The 20,909-nt window shown below is 43.5% G+C and overlaps 1 protein-coding gene across 8 annotated transcripts in view; it reads left to right on the top strand.

The window, feature by feature from the left end:
* Nucleotides 1–20,152, top strand: part of TBXAS1 (thromboxane A synthase 1) — a 242,938-nt gene extending 222,786 nt beyond the window's left edge. For 7 of the 8 annotated variants that reach the window (XM_005021523.6, XM_021273728.4, XM_021273727.4 and 4 more), the window contains 4 exons: nucleotides 10,127–10,215; nucleotides 12,653–12,790; nucleotides 15,528–15,690; nucleotides 16,318–20,152. In XM_005021523.6, the coding sequence (XP_005021580.4) occupies nucleotides 10,127–10,215; nucleotides 12,653–12,790; nucleotides 15,528–15,690; nucleotides 16,318–16,392 (465 nt within the window). In that variant the 3' untranslated portion in view covers nucleotides 16,393–20,152. Of the gene's footprint in view, nucleotides 1–10,126; nucleotides 10,216–12,652; nucleotides 12,791–15,527; nucleotides 15,691–15,796; nucleotides 15,928–16,317 lie in introns of those variants that run through there. The other variant, XM_072038668.1, reaches the window with a different exon arrangement.
* Nucleotides 20,153–20,909: the final 757 nt, after the last annotated feature.

Raw genomic sequence — 20,909 nt, 5'->3', positions numbered from 1 at the left:
AATTGGTCTTCACACCAGGATCGTTATGGGACTGTGAAGTAATAAATAAATAAAGGCCAAAGTAGCTTACTCATAAAGCAGAAGAAATCGTGAGCAATACTTTCCGTTTGCCTTCCCTGTAAAGCCTTATATCATCCTAAAACGTGCTAGAAATGACCTTGTTCAGATTACAAATGAATTCTGTATTTCCTCACTACTGACCCTGTGATTTCATCCTGCAGCTCTTGGAGTTGTTTTTCTCATCCCTCGCTCACACGCGCTCAGCGGTGACTCTGCGCGCTCGGAGGGCTCCCTACCAGCAGCAGCACGCAGCACTCCCCAGAAAAGCTGCACTTTGCAGGCTCCATCCTCAGCTGGTGCAAATTGGTGCAGTTCCACTGGCTGTGGGCTTCAGGTCTGTGCTAAAGGAGACCACGAGGGATGTGGCTTCCTGAACCAAATGCTGTTCTTTGTAATCTCTTTTCCAATATGCATCTTTAAACATTAGCAAGACCCGGGGCTTGGTTTCTCTTCTTGACTTCTGTTTTATTTTTATGGACTTCTTAGGTACTGATAATTGCAGAATAACTCTGGATTTAAAAAATCCATCTTTGTTTTTACTTGCTGGGATTAAGGACAGGAAAGCTGTCCTGGGGGAGGCCTTGCTGGAGTTCGTCACTGTCCTTTTCTTGATTGGAAACGTTCCCACGATTTGGGTACAGATTGAGTGTCATTACAAAGATCCAGTTGGCCCTCAAATAACCTACTGTGCCTATCAGTGTAATCAGGACCAAGTCATTGTGTAAAGTAAATCATAAACAGATGGACAGCCGTGCCATGCTGCTCTACAAAGGCTAGAGGAAAGCAAAGACACAAAACGGCGCCAGAACATGACACCATGATGGCTTCACTAAAATCTGAGCGTGAACAGGCTTAGGGAAATTTCTTCGTTCCCAGATGGAGAAGAGAGAGAGCAAGGGGAGAAAGAGAGAGAAATCCTTGACTAGGCGTCTGCCAGGATTCGTCGCAGACAGCTTTATCTGAGTATCTAGAGGGGCTTGTCATAGGATAGTGTCGTGGTAGCTGTGCGCCAGTGCTTGCAGCCAGCTCCCCACTGAGCTGGGGGTCGTGGGTTTTGGACCGGCTTCTAGATTTTTTAAAAGGATCCTCTTCGTATGTTGGAGAGAAAAGACACAAAAACTGTTCTAAGTGCCATGAAGTTTTTTTTCTCCATACCCATTGTAAATTGCTTTGTTAAACCCATGGCAGTCAGCGCTTTCCAGAGGGAGCAGAAGACAAAAAGATGTTGTTTAGCTTTGGTCAGAAAATAAGTTTTCCGCTTTTATTTTCTCCATTTTGGGGATCTTCAGCTAAAATGTGAGAAGTTTCAACAGGAGCAGACTTTTCCCTCATATCTTGTAAAAAGGACATATGCTAAAATTTAGAGTTAGGACTGGATGTGGCACAAGAGACATCTCCAGTCAAGAAATAAGGCAGAAAGAGGGAGTAGCAGAACACACGGCCTGCTTAGGAAAGAGAGCCAGTCTTTGCTAGCACTGTCTGGATAGGGAGAAAAAGGAGGTGGAGGTAAAGAGTTGCCACGCAGACTGGACATAACTGTGCCTCTCTGCTCCAAGGTTCCCTGTGGCCCATCAGTTTTAACTCATGTGTTAAAAAATAGTTTCTCCCTTTGGCTCTGATCCTTTGCTATGGGGATAGTAAGGCGAGAAGGGCTAAGCTGTTACCTGAATTAGGTAGGAGGTGCAGGAGTCTACAACTAGGAACTGGAACTTTGGCACCTGAAAAGCTGCTTTACTCGCTGCACTTTTGGTGACATTGGTTTCTCAAGGACAAGCTAAGCCCTGAATTACGATCTCGGCAGCTAAAAACAAACAAAGCTCCTTTTTGTTGGAAGTTGTATTTGAATGCCACGCTACAGATTTCTTTCTTTTTTGGTCATTTTAAGCCTAGGCATTCAGAGCAGCATTTGCCTGCTTGCTCACAGGAGTCACGTTGAGGCTGAAAATAATCAGGCTACTTACGCAGGCTGGCGTTGGTGTGTGCTCGATTCTTAAGGCTGGAAATTGTTGGCCTCAGTCTTCAGCATTTCTGCTGGCCCCCTGTGTACATGGAGGGAGTATTTACCAGGAGCACCTCACACATGCGTTTGGAAGATGACCAACTAATTAATGCTTGCTAAACGCTTCGCGAGCCTCGGGGGAAAAGCAACTATGGAAAGGCAAAGTTTTATTATTGTTGTACTGCACTTAATGTACATAAAATGTTTTCAAGGCATCAGGCACTACATAAATGTTGTATGGTATTAAAACTGACCTGCCCTTGTCAGAGCAAATAATAATTACACTGAGTGATGGGAGAATCTTGCAGTTTCTTTGCCATGAATGTTTGCCTGTTTACTAATTCAGAAAAGGTCTCCTCCAGCAACTGCTGAAGCCAATGACTTAAGCAGCCACTGGCGCAAGCCCATATTTAAGTATCTGCAGCAGGGCGAATTACTGGAGTAATTTATTTTGCGTAAAGCTCTGCTCTCCTTGCAGGTCGAACTGTGCTCTCTAGGGCATGTTTCCCCAAACTGCATGCTTGGGCCTGAGTCATCTCTCAGTCCGTAAGGCTGCCAAGCACACGAGGCCATAGAGATGAAGAACAACTGATGAGGACCTCGCTACTTAGCCCATGTGATAGCCTCTATTTGCAGCATGAAAATTCATGGTGATGTCTTTTAATATAAACATAACATGAGGAAATGAACATTTGATTAAACTAAACACACGGACCTTTTATATACGAGGCCCTAATTTAAAGCACTGTCACCTCTATACAGAAAATACCAGCTGGAGCAGGAATGATTAAATTAAATCATCTGGCTCTTATGTGATACCATGAATGTCTGCTGAGAGAGAAAAAAAATCCCTCCTCTTTATTCCTGTAGATCTGCAGCAACCACCAAGGGACACTTCTATAGCAGGAAGGATTAAATCTTGCACGAACTTCAGTGCTTAATGTGCTTTGGACTGGTGACATGCCCTTCGGACAGACCTACCCCAGTTTTATAATTCTCTTTCTCAGCCTGTTGGGCCTCTGGCAGTCCTTTCTCCTGTTTAATTTCCTCCTTGCCTCCCTCCCACTGGGATACTTCACCATTCAGAATTTCTGCCACCCAAGTAGAAATTTTGATTGTGTCAGACAAGTGTAGAGAGAGACTTTGGAGTCTCAGTGGGCTGAGGCGAACGGAGGGAGAGAACCAGGGGGCATTTTGGGGGGATGAGTGCTCTCTAAGGAGACGAGAAATGGGCAACCCCCATGCCTCGAGTGACCACAGATTTTAGCAGAGCCACATAGCTGGAGTTGGGCACTGGCTGTGTACAGGTAGGGAAGCACTTCTGGAGAGGAGCTATTCATCCCCACCAAACTTAAGAGTTAAAAAAAAAATTAAAAAAAAGGAGCTCTAGTCACCTGTTGAGGCTATTTGTGTATGAAAATTTTCTTTGCTGGGCACTATCAACACCTCGGGACCTGTGCACTTGTTCGTGGCACTGTAGAGCCCGCAATACCCATTCTCAATCCCAGGCATTTGCTCATTTTTCCCTAAGGGCGCCCACTTCTCTTGGCACAGGAATCTGGGACTAACTGGGACTGTCAAATTCACAAAACCAACGTTGACACACATTTGTTTTCTCCTGTCTTTTAGTTTGTAGCTTGCCATATAAAGGATTTTCTTCTTTTCCTGCTTTTTTTGTCAGATCTTCTACCTGATGGCACTCATTCTGTTCTTGCTGATCACCATGTGTCACTAGTAATGTAGGTGGAAACAAATTTTTGACTGTTTTGGTTACAGATTTGTGTTTATCTGTTTGGTTTTGGGACACTTTTCAGTTTCAGGAAATATTTTTATCTCACAGAAGTTTCCTTGCAAACAGTGATGCTACGAAGACCTTGTTTTAGCACCACAAAAGCTACTGGAGTTAGTGCAGGTCTGTCTTCTGTCAGAAGCTGAAGTCTTTGATTCAAAAAGCAAAACAGCATTACAGAAAGTTGACATTGGTGCAACCTTATACTTTCTGGCTCTTTCCCCAGCACTGTTGGGTGCGTACTTAGAACCACATTTTCCTTCCCCTTACATTGATACAACCCCAGGGAGCTGTGTGGATTTGCACCAAAGTACCAGAGGGAATTTGGCTGCACGGCCTGCGTGTAATGTGGTTATCGGCGTGTAAGTGGTGCGCCAAGTTTTCCCTCCACCTCTGAACTTGGCCTGCGAATTGGCACCTGCCTCTGCATGTGCTCCTGTGAATTGCATGGCGATGGACCAGGCGACACAAGGGGGGATGAAGGAAGCCTCCAAGAGGAGAACCTGAAAGGTGGAGATAGAGGAGGCGCGAGGGTGTATGACAGGTGGTTTGAAAAAGAAGCTGTGATACGAAATTTGTTTGGCAGGCATGGTCTTTAGGAGGGGCTGGGGGGTGTTTGCTTGATGAGATGCACTGAGTGCTGGAAGTTTGAGCGCTGTTGCTACTTGGGAAGTTCCTCAGCGAGCAAAGTAATGCTCCCAACCCCAATGAGCCATCAGTGCCCCACGTCCACCAAAGGTGGGGGCAAAAGCCCTCGTGTTGTATTTCCATTTGAATGGCACACCAGGCAGATGAGAGAGATAACAGGCAACCCACATGGAACAAAGAAATAAAGGGAGAGCTTGGGAGTACATGCTTTGGATAGCCTTTATTTTTCGGGGAGAGAGGTATGAGGGGCTGGAGCTGAGGATTTACTTTAATGTTTATTTGGGAGAGAGTGGTGAGAAATTATAAACCTGCTGGTGAGATTTTAGCGCTACCAAGACGTGCTGTAAGAATTTGAGAGGAGAGGTGCTAGGCAGCTCAGGAAGCCTCTTGTTGTTGCATCTTACTCTGCTTAGATGAGGCTTGTCCTATTTTTACTTCCTACTCCTTGTTCTCAGTTCTGTAATCAAGAACTAAATATTTTTCCAGAAAAAAAAAAAAAAAATCATCTGTAGGCCTCTGGCATTGGCCAGTGGACACTTGCTGGTTTTAGATAAACTCCTGTGTACCTTAAAGCAGTGTCTTCAAGCAACAAATGTGCTGCTTCTGCCCTGCCCTGCCCTCTGGGGCAAGTGAGACTCAGGAGCTGTGGGGTCCCTTTTCCCCAGCAGCAAGGGCTGCTCCTGCCTGGTGCCATGCCTCAGGGTGACATCTCATTTGGTAGATAGCAGAGAGAAATTTTGCAATAGGTATTGCATGATGACTGCTCTAAGCATTTTTTATTTTTATTTCTTTTTTTTTTTTTTTTAGTATTTGATCCAAGTTCTGAGGATGAAGCCAAGAAATTTTAGGTGGTCAAGTTTGCCCCTGTTTCACTGCCTTTGTGGGGAGGCTGTAGTTTGGTGCTTACGGTTATTCCAGCGCGTTGTCGTGGAAATGGTAAAACTTGAGGCGAGCTTCCCTTAGGCGACTTACAGATAGGCAAGTGTTGCACCACCCCACCCTGTTTTTCATTGATCTGTATCTTGAGCCTGTTGTGTCTCTAACCTTTCCTGTCGTGATAGGGTTGCTAGAAAGGCTGCCATGGGGCAACCCTAACTCGACACTTGCATTTCTCCCCGCTCTCCCAGGCTGAGCGGGGCACGCGGGCCGTCTCTCGCTTAGTGGATTAGCCGCTCCTAGCAGTGACCAAAGGAAGGTCAAAACCCCAGGCAGATTCTTTGATCTGTCAGCAGCTTTTGATCCATTTGATCAAGAAACATTGCTGACCCGTTTGTGAATACTGACTATGGCTATGGGCTGAATAGCTCTTGGAGTTTGGGCGACGGGTGGGTGAGAGTCACGGGGGACGATGCCGGCTTGTTGTTGACTCACCCCCTCCTATCCTGTTGCCTTCCCAAGTCTACATTTGGGGGAGGGCCGATGTGGGCTGTGTAGCTCGACGTGCATAGATAACTCATGGATCTGCATCTGCACCCAGGCAGATGTACGTGTCAGCTCTCTGACACGGGTGTTGTCGCAGTCACACCTGCCCGCGAGGCGTTTGATTGAGATTTGCAACTTCCCAGAAACCGCAGCTGGTTCAGCCCCGGCCCCGTGACTCAGCAGCGCTGGTTGTGAGCAATGTGGTCTCTGCAGCCTTCGCTGCTTCCAAATCGATTTCAGGTGCACGTCACACTCTGTCAGCTACATACAATTTTCTCTGATTTTTTTTCATTTCTGGCTGCTGAGCACCGCCAGACCATGACCAATAGGATAAGTGGAAATCTTTTATTCGCTGATGTGTGCTTGGATTACCATTCCCCAAACAGAGGTGGTAGGGGAGGATCTGTGCCTCACTCGACAGCTACTTGGGGAAAAAGTTCGTATCTTGTCTTAAACTGTCGCTGAAGATGGGTTCATGCTGGACATTGTATGGAAGCAACCGAGGTGCAGGCATATGTTCCCTTCTGCTGACTTGGCTGTGGCATTGGTAACCACAGCCAGCAAAGAGGAGCGAGCAACTGGGAACAGTAACATCTCAAACTGCAGCAGAAAGATTGGCCAGACCTCTCCTGTCAGCACTTTGATTCCCTTGGTGTTCATTGAGGAATTAAAAGTTAGCTGAGGGTGGTGGCAAAAAATAGGTTTGCCAGCCTAGAAAATGTTAAAGCCAAAACTGAAAAGCAGAGGTGGATCTGAAGGCAGTTATCTCCCTTGGAATTTATATGGGGATTAAATCATGCATCATCCTTGTAGCACGTAGGGAATTTTGTAATCACTGCTGGTATTTCACTGCAGGGTGCTCTGCGGGGTCAAGAATTAATTTCCCACCTTTTCTGGGGATTTGAGGCCTCGGATTTGCTGCCAGCCATAAAGGAGAGTTTGTTTGTGGCCAAACTAGACATTTCCTGGACTTCAGAAGTGAGCGAATGGTCTGGGATGGGTGAGAGTGTCCCACCACACCTCTGGAAGTCAAACTGGAGAAACATGCACCCAGAGAAATGCCACAAGATGTTACATGGCTGTTTTACTTCCAAGTCAGCAGGAAGAGATACTACAGGGATTTACAAAGCATACAACAAACGGCTGTGCAAAGCAGCGGCTGCAGAATGAAAATATAGGAAGTTTTATTACATGCAGCGTGGTGCCTCTTTCTCCCCCCACTTCTCTACTCGTTACAGAAAGGAATCTCTTAATGAAAATACACCCGATCCTGAGTAAAAGCCAATGTAGAAATGTGTTTTTTTTTGAAAGGGGTTAAAGTGGCAACTTTACACAGCAACACCCCCTCACCACAGCAAACCTGCCAGCATTTGAAAGATATAAATAGGGACATTTAGGGAGAAAAGCACATTTAAGTTCCTTTGAAATGTGCTTGGCTAAAGGAATATTTTGAAGAAAGGGAGTGGAAAAACAAATGGAAAATATTTTCTTTGATAGGGAAAAAAAAAAAAAGCAGCAGCAGCAAACTGTCCTTCCCAAACAGGGATACGTGGCTGGTGTGTACTTTACGCAGCCCTGGGTCAGACCTTGCAAACAACTACTAAATTAGGTCCGGCTACTTTGATGTTAAAAGCATGGAAGTGTCAATAATTAAGCTGCATCAGATGTAGGAAATGACTGATGTGTCTGCCATGCCCACGATAGCAGAGTTCACTGTGCTGCCATTTGACTGACCCCTTTTTCTTTATGCAAGCAAAAGGAATTTTCTTCCAAGGAAAATCAGCTGGTTTTGCACCTTTGCTTTGTTTTCTAAACTGCTAATCCCCGCAAGGTATAGAAGCTATTTGAAAGAGCAAATCAAAGCTCCCATAATTTAGTGTTATATTATTTGTTGATGTATGGTTTGATTTAGTGGCTACTTATTATATCAGGTTACCGTATAATTATCTTAATTATTGACTCCAGAAGTAAGTAGAGGGATTATGAGAGAGACAGGAAGGACCAGTGGAGAGCGCATGGCTCAGGGAATCGGGCACATCATGGTGTGATCTTGGCTGCAGCACTCCTTCCCTCTGAGCCCGAGCTCTTTCCTCAGCCAGCCCATCCACGAGATGGGCAGGGAGAGCAGGGACAGGGCTGAGGTGGTGACCCAGGATTCAGAGAGATGCAGGAGAAAAAGAAGAGGGGAAGGGTCTGAAAGAGAGATGTAAAATTAGCTGGGAGGAAAAAAAGAATACACACCCCAGCATGCATTTGCGTCAAAGCCTGGAGTGCCTACACTGTCACGAAGAAAGGTAGCTTTGCCATGAAAGCCTGAATGTTGAGTCTGATCATGGGTCATTTCCAGCCTCTGCTACTGAGATCCTGAGCGACCCTGGGCATGGCAGGTAGCCTCTGAACCGCAGGTCCCTTTCCGCAAAACACAGCTGATAAAACTCATCCTCCTGTCTCTGGTTTTATATAAATTATTGGGGCACAGCGTTCAGCCCTGGTTCTCATGGCATTGCTGCCATTTGTGTGTTTTAGTCTCCCAGTCCTTTGTCTGATAACCATCGACCTAAGCCAAAGGTTTGAGTTAATAGGCATTGCTGCAGTATAAAAATAATGCTGAAAGGCTGTCAGAGTAGTCGTACTTCCTGTATTGATAATATCTGACATATACTGACAAAATACTTCATATATTGACAAGCTGAGTTGCATATTTTTTTTTTATCTTTTTTTTTTTTTTTTTTTTTTGTCCATACGAGAGGCGCAGACACACTGGTTCTGCTCGGCATGTGCAAATTATTTTCTCTGTTTTTGCTTTTCCTCTCCTGAGCCAAAAAAAAAAAAAGAAAAAGAAAAAAAAAAAGGGGGATAATAGAATGTATCTATTTCCTTCCTCGAAAAGATCAGTTAATGTGAAATGGTGCATGGTGGCTTAGTTCTGAATAAGTGGGATACCCTAATCCAGCAAGGTATCCTCGCTCTATTGTACGCCTTTTCTGCATACCATCTGGAGTTGTTCTCTGCTTAGTATTTGCAGTATGTACCATATGTTTTTGCATGAAAATTCAATAAAATATGCATTATACATGAAAAGTGCTGTAGTAAATAAAGGAAGGATGGAATCCAGTCCCCTTTGTGAACGGCAGGGGCCCCAAATCTTCATAAAAGGTTTAGTCTAGTCTGACGTCTGTGCTTTTCTCCAATTTACTCCGTGTCAGTCCTTAGGAGATGCTCTAATTTAAAACAAAACTCCGCTCTCCTGACGAGGTTATTAGATGTACTTTGGCTGCCCTCTGCTGAGAGCGCTGAATAATGACGGCGAAAATGTCCTTTTTCCGAGGAAGGCAACAGGGACGAATTATCCCTGTATCTGTGAGCTGAGTTGTGGCATTGCTGCTCCCGGTCGCCCTCGGTTTGCTGTCTCCCGTCGTCTGTTTGCTGCCTGTCCAAGGGCAAAGCCTTCTGAGCTGCACTGCTCTTTGGGTTTTGGTGCTCGCTACTCGTTGTTGTGGGCCGGGAAGTTTTGTAGTCTCATGAAAAATGTGGGCTCCAGCATTGCGCCCCAAGCAAAACGAAGCATTGTCCCACAAGGGATGTCCACCACTGCAGTCTTGCTGGGCAGGATTTGAGCTGCCCTCATGCCCTACTACTTGGCAGAGCAATTCGCCTCTGTATACCATTCCTTATCGGCTGCCGGGCGTCCCAGTGCCATCTCCCACCCCTCCACAGACCTCACGGCGCTCTAGCACTTTGCTTGAGTGCTGGGAAGGGGCAAAGGGTTGGCTCCAACATCGACAAGGAATAACCTATTTGCTGTTTCTTACAAAGAAAGTGCTCCCAGTCTGCCACACTCCTGGCCTTGGGAAGGAACCAGTGTCCAGTGCGGATTTCAGTGCATGAATAAAACAATATCACTGCTGGAGCTATTAATGCTCCCTGCAATGCCCTATTTAAAATACTTTCTAGCAAGTTGATTTATTATTATATCTTCAGCTGGGCTGCACACCAAAGTGTTTTGATGATGAAAGGAATGTTATACACACATTTAATTACTGCCCACAGTTTTGTATAATTTTATCATTTACTGTTTTAGATGAGACATCGAGTTCTTCTACAGGAAAAATGCCCAGTAAAAATAGATGATTTAAAAGCTAATCTGAGATGAGTTTGGCACTTAAATGTGAGAAAATGTAATTGTTCCTTTCTTCCTGCCTTTTCAGATGGTTCCTGATTATCAAAATGTACAAGAGCTCCCTTATCTGGACATGGTGATTGCAGAAACATTGCGCATGTATCCACCTGCATTCAGGTACTTTTTTTTTATTCCCCTCCACATTCCACTGGGTATATCCCTAGCTAAATAAAATGGAAATCTGCTGTTGGAAGACCAGTGTGCCCTTGATCTCTGTGCCAACATCAATACTGCTTGTGCATTTGAAAGATATAAAGTGGCCTATTGCAGGAAAACTGGCTAATCCTAGTATTTCAAAAGTAACTTTTTTACGACAGATTGGCCAAGATTGCTTTCTCAACATTCTTCACATCCCCCAGGATTGGAGGATGGAGCCATTCTGCAGCAGGACTAGCCTGGGAAAGCCAGATGCTGCTGCTTTTTCAGAGACAGGGAGCAAAGAACTACCCTGGCCTCTTGGCTGGTGGTTAAGTTACTCACTATTCGTTAAGGCCCTGGTTTGGAAGGTTTGCACATTCAGAAAGCTCAACTCTATTTTACATCTCTGTTTGACTTGGACCCATACTGTTTTGCACTAGTACTGTGTTATAATAATATCACTAAGCTAATGGCTACATCCATTAAATTTTGAAAGTTTTGTCCCAATCCACCCAAGGCTAAGTTTATTAAGTTATATTGGTGAGCTGAAAGGAAAGCGTGAAAGAACTTATAAGCTGTATGATTGTCAAATTTCCAAGTTGTCATAAGCATAAATGTAAATGTTAAGAGTGGAACTTTTCAAAGCAGTTAGCCAGTTTTGCTGCTTCTTGTGAAGCCAGGGGGTATTTCAGAGGACTGGAAAAGAGCCAAAGCTGAGCTTACTGTGACAGCCTTTGAAAAACTTGCCCCACAATTGCAAACACCTTAAAATAAAAAAGTTTAACATCATGTTCTCTTTTATGCATCCGTAAAGATTGCAAGTCAAGTTTTTTTTATATATATATTTTTTTTATATAGACATTGACAGGGTTGCTCAGAGAGTAAATGTCAAAGATACTTGCTCCTAGATGAGGTGACTGGGCTTTATTATGTTATATGTGGTATACCAGTGGAAATTGTTTCACTCGTTAAAGCATCAGCAGTCTTTGAGTTTCAGGTGAAACAAAGGAAAAGAATCAATGTCTGTCAGGTGGGGAAACAAAATGAGAATGGAGCAAAGTAGTTCCAAATTTCTGCAGGCATTGGTGGTGGTGTTTATTGGTCTGGCTTTTACTCTGAGGGATGTGCAATGGGTAGGACAGCCCTTTTAGCCCAATTAGCAACTTCTAAAGTTGCTAATTGCCTATGACAAGAATAATGCTGTATTCTGAAGAAAACTCAGTAGCAGCCAAGCATGCTGTAAAATGAGATTCTTTTAAAAAATTAATTTACTAGCCAGAGAATTTTCTTCCACAAAACTAATGTTTCCACTGTCACCAAATTCATGTAAGGATGAGAAGGATGGCTTGTCAATGTGTTCCTTAACATGTCAGAATTTTGTTCCAGGTTTGGAGTCTCTGCTATTTATTTGTCTACGAGAAAGAGAGAAACTGGGTGACAGTGAGGAAAGAATGTGTTTCTACAATAACACTTGACTGACAGCCCTGAAACTGAAATCTTCATTCAACTTTTTAGGCTCAGTGCAGGGAGCAGCAAAGGGAGCCCCTGTGCTCCCAGCTGGTGCTGGGCAATAGCTGCCAGCTGAGAGAGCCCACAGCTGCCTGCAGCCGGGCTGGGGTCTGCAGTGACCACCCAAGCTCCGAAAGATCCCTATCAGGATCTATCCCTGCACACGTGCACACCCACACGGCATTTTTACAGGGTTTGCAGACCCAAGCTTGGCTGCAGCCAGGCTGCTTGTCTCAGTCTTGTTGTCACAGTAAGGTCCCTAAGGACAGTCCCACTCCATCACCTGCCACCACAGGGTGGGAGGAAACTGGACAGTTATGTTGCTGATGTCTCACCTGTCCTTGATGAGTGAGCTGCAGGCTTTCAATGGTTTGTGAATTGGCTGCATTTCTGTAGCAGCAGCAGAGCACTTAACCCTAGCATTAAAACCATCCCGTGCTAAGTTTCAGGTGCAGTCCCAGAGTGAGGGAGCCTCTCAAATAAAACTCAAAAAACTGTATTTGATATAACTTTTCCTGAAGGCAAAACAGTATACTCTTTCTGCCTGTTATTAGCGATGACTGACGCATTTCGTCTGCAATTTTCATAAGAAATAGGTTCTTAAGCTGACTTTAACAGCAAAATTGCAGTTCAACAGTTAGTGTTTCTGAAAATAATAAGCAGCCAGAAATTACTGTGAAAAGGACAAAAGTTAGGTAGCTGCACTGGGGATTTGTGTTTATAGGTAGTTGGAGATGATAGTAATCCGCGAAGATACTAACACCAGTAATGGTTGCTGTATTTATATACTGGGAAAGTTTTACTCCCTAAACTGCAAAGTCAGTCCAACTGAAGAGATTGACTTTTATAGTTCCTTCCTGCTGTGTCTTCACATTTATTAATCATCTGGGATATATGACACTTGCAGGTTCACTCGGGAAGCTGCTAAGGACTGTGTAGTGCTGGGACAGCATATTCCAGCCGGGGCTGTCATTGAAACCGCAGTTGGACATCTCCACCACAACCCCGAGTTCTGGCCAGAGCCAGAGAAGTTCATTCCTGAGAGGTATGTGCTGTAATGCTTTCAATTCTTAGGCTTCAGGCCTTGTTAGGACTGTTTGAGACCAAAGGCCTGCCTTAAATGCTATTTCACATATCAGGGTGGGCGCAGTACTCCAGCCTGTCCAGTGGAGGCACCAGGTACTGCTGCTCCTTCACAGCCACAGTCTTCCCAAATTCACCTGAAACAGTATCTTCCTCAAGAGGAGTGCAGTTTAATTTAGATCATAAAATATTTTCTTTCAACCAAATCAGACAACTGGTAATAGTGGTGCATCCTAGAGAGAGTACAAAGTCTGGTCAACAGTTGAAACAGGACTTATGTTTTTAGATGTTTCCCGATCAGATGCTGCAAATAGTGTCACTTCTGGATGTAGAAGTTCTGTAGGAAGACAGTCTATTTATTGGCATGCCGCTATGCAGGAAACTCGTACAGTGCCTGGCTGATTTAGAGCAGCCTTTTCACCTCAGATCTTGTTATGGTTTGGATGTGCTGTGAGCAGGGAACCTATCCCATCTCCCACTGGGAATTTTCTCTCTGTCCTTAAGCTAGGATCCTGGTTTCTTAGCTGTGCTTGGCAAGACATATTTTCACATGGAACATTTATTATCTTCAGCTGCAGGGACCCCTGTCAAGTTGTGTTTGCGTTACCTTCCCCTACTCTACAGTTCCTGCGTTGAGCTTATGGGGAAGGCCCACAGAGCTTTAGCTGATGTGGTGCTATGTGAAAGCACAATTTTGTTTTGTAGGCAGCTTTATTTTAACCTGTTTTATGGACAGCTGTATTTTAAGATACCACTGTGTTGACAAGTCTGCTAAGAAAAAAAAATTATGCTCTGCAAATGACTGGCGTGATGCGTGGCAGTCCAGAACCATCCTCGCCAGCAGGTCAACCCATGTGTTTTAGGTGTTACGCACAGTGGATTCCTTCTGGAGCAAATTTTGGTATATGCTGTACCAGGCACCTTAAGTCATGAAGAAGAGTAATGTCAGGGCTATGGATGCTCAGACCTTTTTTTTTTTTTTTTTTTTTTTGAGGAGGAATCTTAGCAATAACTGGAAGTGTAGGTGTTTTTTGTTTGTTTGTTTTGAGCTAAGTTTATCTAGAAATGCTGTCTTAACTGTTTATTCAACACCTTAACAGTGGTATGAAAGTGCATTATGGGGTAAAATGGTGGCTGCAGTCCCATTGACTCATACAGTGCTGTACGTAATGAATCTGAGATGAATTCCCTTTGGAAATTTCCCTGAGGAATGAAGCATAATTACTAACACCCTCCCCAGCTTATATCAGTTGGCAATGTTAGTAAGAATTATAAAATAAGAGCTTAACAAATAATAAATTAGTTCTGCTATGGTCATTTTTCCCTCTAATATTTCTTTTTGAAATCTGCCTCAGGAATAATACAAGGCAGGCTTTAAATTTACCAGAATGATATATGAGGGTGAGCAAGGCAAGAATCACATTAACCCATTTGCATGGAAGTATCCATGGAGTAGTATACAAATCTGATTTAGGTACCTAAGCATGGAGATAGGGTTAGCAGAAATATGCAGTGTTATTTTTTTTCAAGATCTCAGAATTGCCTGTATTACTTCACATCTCTAACTACTTCAAGAGTTCTTTGGGCCTTGGAAGTCTAAAGTTCTTGCAAACTGTGTGCAAGTGGGCAAAAGATTTTCAAGAATGCCTGTAGAACCTTTATCTGCATGCAGAACTGGACAAATAGTTCTCTACTACCAGAACAGCTTCAAACACCCTGTGAGCTGGGAGGACTATGTAGATTTCCAGGGCAATGCCACCACTGTGAAGGTTTGCTTGTGTTAAGGAGCTTTTCTTATCAGTGACTCATTGTGGGCCAGGTTAGAGCCTCACCTTGTTGATTATTTGCTGACCCTAATAAACTACACTGATTCAAGCACACTCTGTCCAGTATACATCCATCTTTGTAGATGTCAGCAAACAGAATTTACCTTTTTCCTTTCAACCACTATTCAAATAGTAGTTCCTTGTGGGAAAAAAAATAACCTAATTTCTAATGGATTGATATAATATTTTAGAGCTACCTAGTTGATGCATGCAAACTGTCATGTTAATCAGTCTCTCCAAGTAGACTGAGGTACTTCAGCTCTAAAAACAGAAGGGTCTGCAATTTCAGTGCTTCCCAGCTGGGAATCTGGTCTCTTTGGGCCAAGAGCAGAAAGAAGAGCTGCAATGAATCATAACAACTGTCTTCTATGGCCTGTCCAATCCCATGAGATGATTTCATCATCCCTTGCAAACTTCAAAGAGAAATCAGGAAGGCTAAAACCAATTCCCATTGGTTTGCTTCTGCATTGCACAGCAGGGAAACACTTGCTAATCCTACATAGTTTGCATTCCAGTCTGTTGGCTTCCTCTTACCTGTAATCTCTCCCTGAAACATGCACAGGTCTACACATCTAGTGTGTAATTCATTGAATGAAGGCATTTCATTGAAGACAGGTAGTAAGTAGTACTAATGTCTGTCAAGTAGTACTAATGTCCTCTCCTGGAATCACCAGCTGAAAAAGGCTGATGCCCATAAGCCAGTTATCAGTTGACTTAAGGGCATTAGCCCATCAATACATAATCTGTCAATAGTTCCATTGGTCTGTCCATTAAGAGCAATACAAATAACCACTTCTGAGATGTGAATAAAATAACATAGAATCAGGAATAAAAAACATTTATTAAACTGGTTTCTACCTCTTCACCTTCTAGGTTTACAGAGGAGGCCAAGAAGGAACAACATCCCTTTGCATATCTGCCTTTTGGGGCAGGACCCCGTGGCTGTATTGGCATGAAGATGGGTTTACTGGAGACCAAAATGACTCTGCTAAGGGTTTTGCAGAAGTTTCGATTTAAGATCTGCCCAGAGACTGAGGTTTGTATGTGCAGAGGCTTAAAAGCCTTACTTGTCAACTTCAGTGGGTTGGCAGTGTGTCCTAGACAGGACAACTGACTTGTCTTTATGGCTTTCTCTTCATTAGAGTGAACCGCTAGAGCCAATTCCGTAATAAGGAGGGACAAGAGACCTGGACTACATGTTTTAATCAAAATGTATTTGCCCTTATGATTTTTGCAATAAAACAAAACTTACACACCTCTGTCTTGGTGGGGAGCAGTGTAGCAACACTGCAGTCAAAATCCATTGATTTATATGGGGTGAGGATAGGTGTACATCTTTCCTAGGACCTTAGCACTTTAGTATACACCTATTACTATATATACTGCACCTGCCATTTACTCAGCAGCTTGAGAGTTTACAGAGTTAATTTCTTTCTGTTCAGATCTACAATATACCTGGGCGACTACTGCCTCAGCCTCTGGCTATAAATTCTATTTAATATTATACTACCACAGCTGACTGTAAAACAAGCACTTTACAGCTTCTACAGTAATACTGGTATGAATTGGTCCCCTAGCAAAAATGGCTGTCTGTATGTGGGGCTGTTATGTACACATAAACTAGTACATACCATTGTACATAAGATGTTCTTTTGCCTTTCAGATTCCTTTGCAACTGAAATCGAAAGCCACGCTTAGACCAAAAAATGGAGTCTACATTACACTAGAATCTCGCTAAAAGAAAATGTACATCCTGAAACCTCTTGGGATAGAACCCCTTGTTTAGTGACTCACTGGGTATAATTATTTTTCGAAACCCCAATGACAAGTAGGAGCCTAAGTCCCACAGCAGGTGCTGTCTGACTGACCTCCTATGGGAGAGCTTCAAATCACTTTTTAAAACGAGGTCTGGGCTTCACAGTCACTTGGTGGTTTTCAAATTGCTGTGAATAGTGTATGTAAAGAAGCAAGCCACTCTCACTAGCTTTTCTACATTACACTTCCTTTCACTCATCTGTAAGAGGCTTTCTCAATGCTCAAATTCAGTGAACAGAGCAGGTGTTAAGTGTACACTAGATTTACGATAGGTTTTAATTACCATTCATTATCTGACACATTCTGCTGATGCACTTATAAATCCCTACTCCAGAAAAAGCCCAAGAGGCATCACAGTTATAGCAGAAGAGCTGAAATTCAGTGCATTGGATTTTATCCTGAACTGTGCTGAAAATCAAAGCTGAGTCTCCTGCACACCTAACCTCTCCTTATGTCTGTAAAGTGGAAAGAGCAGCACCTTCTTCATGCTTTTGAAATGTTTTGATATACACTTAAATTAAAAATTTGCACTTAGCACATTTCATCGACATGACTGAAAAGGAGTGAAGAATTCCCCTGTTTCCCAGTTAAGTTCCAGCAACAAAGACCAAAGAAATGAGATGGTAGCCATTTCGCTGGTTACTGAACTGATGTTGGAAAGGTGGAGGAAAATAAGATATGAATTTAAAGGAAGCGGGAGGACTGGGGAAGGTTTAAGGGTAATCAGAAGATGTTGGTATAATGTCTGCTTCACTGCTGTGAGGCCTTTCTTTTCCAAGCATTGCGGCTGACACCATTGACTAGCTCATTGACTCAAGGAAATTAACGGTGCTGCAAGCACTAAAGCCAATGTCCAGGGAGTGGGATCCAGGACGATCAGTCTCAGCAGCTCTTTTGACTTATGTGACTCTGGAGCAGGTCATGTCCCAAGTGCCTCACTCCACTCAGGTGGGATTACCAGTTGCTACAGCAACGGATCAATTCAAGCTGTATGGCTGTGCACATCATTTTCACAGCCAGAGCTGCAGTATGCTTCCTGTCTTCACATTCCCCCCATGCTCTTTCCTGCTCCTCTACAAACCCATTCAATCACCACACAACTCGTAGGGCACCATACAGCAGTGACTGATAGACTTGAAAACTTCAAGGGGCTGTACAGCAAGAAAACAAAACCATTATAGGAGATGATCTCAATTTGAGGGTCTTTTATTTTTTTTTATTTTTTTAGGCATTGGTTTGTTTTTAATTTTTATAAACAAACAAACAAAAAATATCTTCTGGAATTGTAAGGATAAGGAAGCACCTTTCAGTTCCTTACAAGTGTTGACTTTCTGCCTGTTGATATACTCTGCTAGAGGTTTCCTTAAGTACAGCATGTCTCTTGGTGGGATGCACAGAGAAGTGCCACGGCAGCAGTGGGAAGAGACTGACTGCTCAGCTTCTCTGCAAGGATTGCTGGAAGGAGCCATCTGTTCGCTGATCCCTCGCTGTAGTTTCTCTCCAGCAAGCACCTTTTGCTGCCTTCTTCCCACATGCTGCCTTAACGCTGATCAAATTACTGTATCTTGCTCTTGGAAGGCGTTGTCTTTTTCTTTCATGGGATTTCTTTTTTTTTTTTTCATCAGAACTGTAGAGGTAGCAGTGAAGTACTAACATGGCATTCATGGATTTGTTCCTATTTCCAAGGAGCATCCCTGTCATGCTAAACAGAAGTGCCCAATTACAGACAGTGATTATATGGATTAGTGATGGAGTGACTGCTAGTTGTAAAGCAACAGGGTGTATATATTCTAATTTCTACATGTTATTCATCACTTTTTCCTCTTGAAAATGGTGTGCTGACAGATGATTTTCTGGCCACCTTATATATACAAATGGCAAAAAGTTGGATGATCCGTGCCTAAAAACTTCCTACCTACCTGACTGAGCAGAAAGCTCATGCCAAAGTCTAAATAACTCAGCCATTAAAGGCTTGTTCATCTCCTCATTTTTAATTTTTTTTTTTTAACTGTCTTTCTTCCATATGTAATCAGGTCCTTGTGTGCTTCATTTTGGAATGATTATTGCAACCTAAATGAAACTGGTGTGTGCTTTTTTATGGGCTTTTCTTATCTGAACAGCAGTTATCTTGCCTTCTCATCTGAACCTTGTTTGTACTCTCAGTATTTATCTGAGACAGTGCCACTCGTGTAGAGTAGCCGAACAACTCATGTTTCTGGGGCTGAACAGAATGCTATCATCTTGAATGCCATGCTGACTCTGCTGGAAAATAAATAAATAAATAAATAAATAACTGTTCTGCCATGGCCACAACTGTGCATCACATTTTACAGGCTCAGAAATTGCACTGAGAGTCTTTCCCAGCTACTTCTAAGCTGAACTCAGACAGTACTCATGCAAATAAACTCACTTGAGTGTGAGCTAAAGTCATTGTTTTCCAGCTCCCCTGCAAAAGTTTTGGTTACCTTCTCAAAAAGGGAACAAGACCAAACTGTAGAGGCTAGGCTGTAAAGGAAGTAGTGTCTGTTTTCACCTGTCAATCTGTAGTGGTATAGAACAGAGGAAATACTTTTTTGCATCTGTAAGTCAAGGCAGATTTCTGAAAGTACGTCATCCCTTGTTCTACACGCAGGCCTAGCGAGACAGCTAGAGAAGACAGAGAACAGGATGCCAGCTTTCCAGTAATACAGCAAGAGCCCCAAACCATTTCTTCCTCTTAAACAACAGCTGCTGATACAGCCACCAGACACTGCACAGTCTTCCGTTTTACTGGGAGACTTAATGATGCTGGGCCTCTCCCAGGCTGTGTGGGCTCAGCAACATGCCTAAGGAAAGAGTTGCGTCGCGGGAACAGCCCTGCTCTGGTCCCCTGGAAGCATTGGCAAAAAGCGAAACAGGAGACTGACAGCAGTGCTCCAAAAAGGAACTGGTAACAGAGTAGTAATCACAGGGTGTTTGTGACCCTATATACCATGGTCCCGAAGTGATCCTGAGCAGATTTGGCTCTAGAAGTCAATAATAACAATAATACATATATACATATATATATGGTACATTTATGGTTGCAACATCAAAACATAACCTTGTATCCTAAAGTTAGGGCGAGTTAACATTTCTGGTACAAAAACACTTCTTTCTAAGAACAGCAGTTCATTCTGGGGAGGAATAAGGAAAGTGGTTTAAAATAATTTCTCGCCTCAGAAACAGTAAGTGTGTTGTCTTGCATTGCTGAGCTGTGGGCATGTTTAAAATTGGGCATGTCTGTTTTACAAATGGGTCCTAGTCAGTCTCTGACATGATATGAAGCAAAGGCTGCTTGGTAATGGAAAGCTTCTATTAAAAACATCTTCTGGGACTTTGCAATCATTACTGAAATCTGTTGGTATAAAATAGTATTTTTAATGAGACTGCTGAGATGATAGAAAACCTTTAGTTTTGTACTTCAGTATCCTTGGAAAAACAGAGTCAGGTATTACAAATTATTATGCTGGATTGATTGCAAATGTGAGTGCTCTATTCTAACTTGGCATAAAGCCACTGCATTTCCTCTGTATGTGACACTTTCTTAAATGACCAACTTCTCATTTCCTTTTGTTAAATGATGTTTCCATCTTAGACACAGCTTCACCTACTATCAGAGCCTTCTGTGCAATTACAATAGTAAATATGCCAAAAGAATCTCAGACTGACTTATGAGTTCTTTATTTCATTGCTTGGTTCACACTGGCCCTGCTCTGATGTCTGATCAGTCCCTAAGAAGTTCGCTCCCAGCACTGCTGGGTGCTGTGGCTGTGTCCAAGGCGGGATGCAGGTTTCCCTCCATTGCTAGGATTTTTGCAAGTAGAGCTGAGTCTGTGACTAGACCAGCCTGGGACGTGCCAGGGAGTTATTTAGGAGCCAGTTGAACGTGGTCTGTAAAGCCTACCGCCTGGTAAAATGGGTGAGTACCAATAACCGCGGGTATGAAACAGTGAAATGAGTAAGTACCAATCACCCTGGCTGTGTAAGTCATCCCCCCTGGATTTTGTGTTGGAAAAAGCACACCTAGTAAAGCAGCATCTCCACAACTCTCACTTGCCCTTCAGCTCAGAGGCAGCTCTGAGCAATGGTTTCTAAGAGGTGAATGTGGGTGCAAGTCCTCTCCAAGCCACGCAGCACTGAACACAGTACCCCAGCTGGTGTCAGCCACTGAAGCTCCTTTTATCCACCACCCCTGCTGCAGGTATCGCGACTCGCTGGTGCGCTGCCACTCCTTTGCTACTGCCACCGGTAGACAGGACTTTGACTACCACAGTTTATAAAAACTAGGCAGAATATCCAGACATGCCTGATTACAGGTCAGCCTCATAAGCTGACCATAAAGGGGGGTTGACCTTGGCTGCCTGTCAGACCTCTGCCCAGCCTGGTGAAGGGGCAAGCCATAAGCTACTGTGCTCCGCA

The sequence above is a fragment of the Anas platyrhynchos genome, chromosome 1 (assembly GCF_047663525.1).
Source record: "Anas platyrhynchos isolate ZD024472 breed Pekin duck chromosome 1, IASCAAS_PekinDuck_T2T, whole genome shotgun sequence".
Taxonomy (NCBI): domain Eukaryota; kingdom Metazoa; phylum Chordata; class Aves; order Anseriformes; family Anatidae; genus Anas; species Anas platyrhynchos.
The sequence above is the reverse complement of the archived record's forward strand: the minus strand, read 5'-3'. Positions and strand labels throughout refer to the sequence as shown.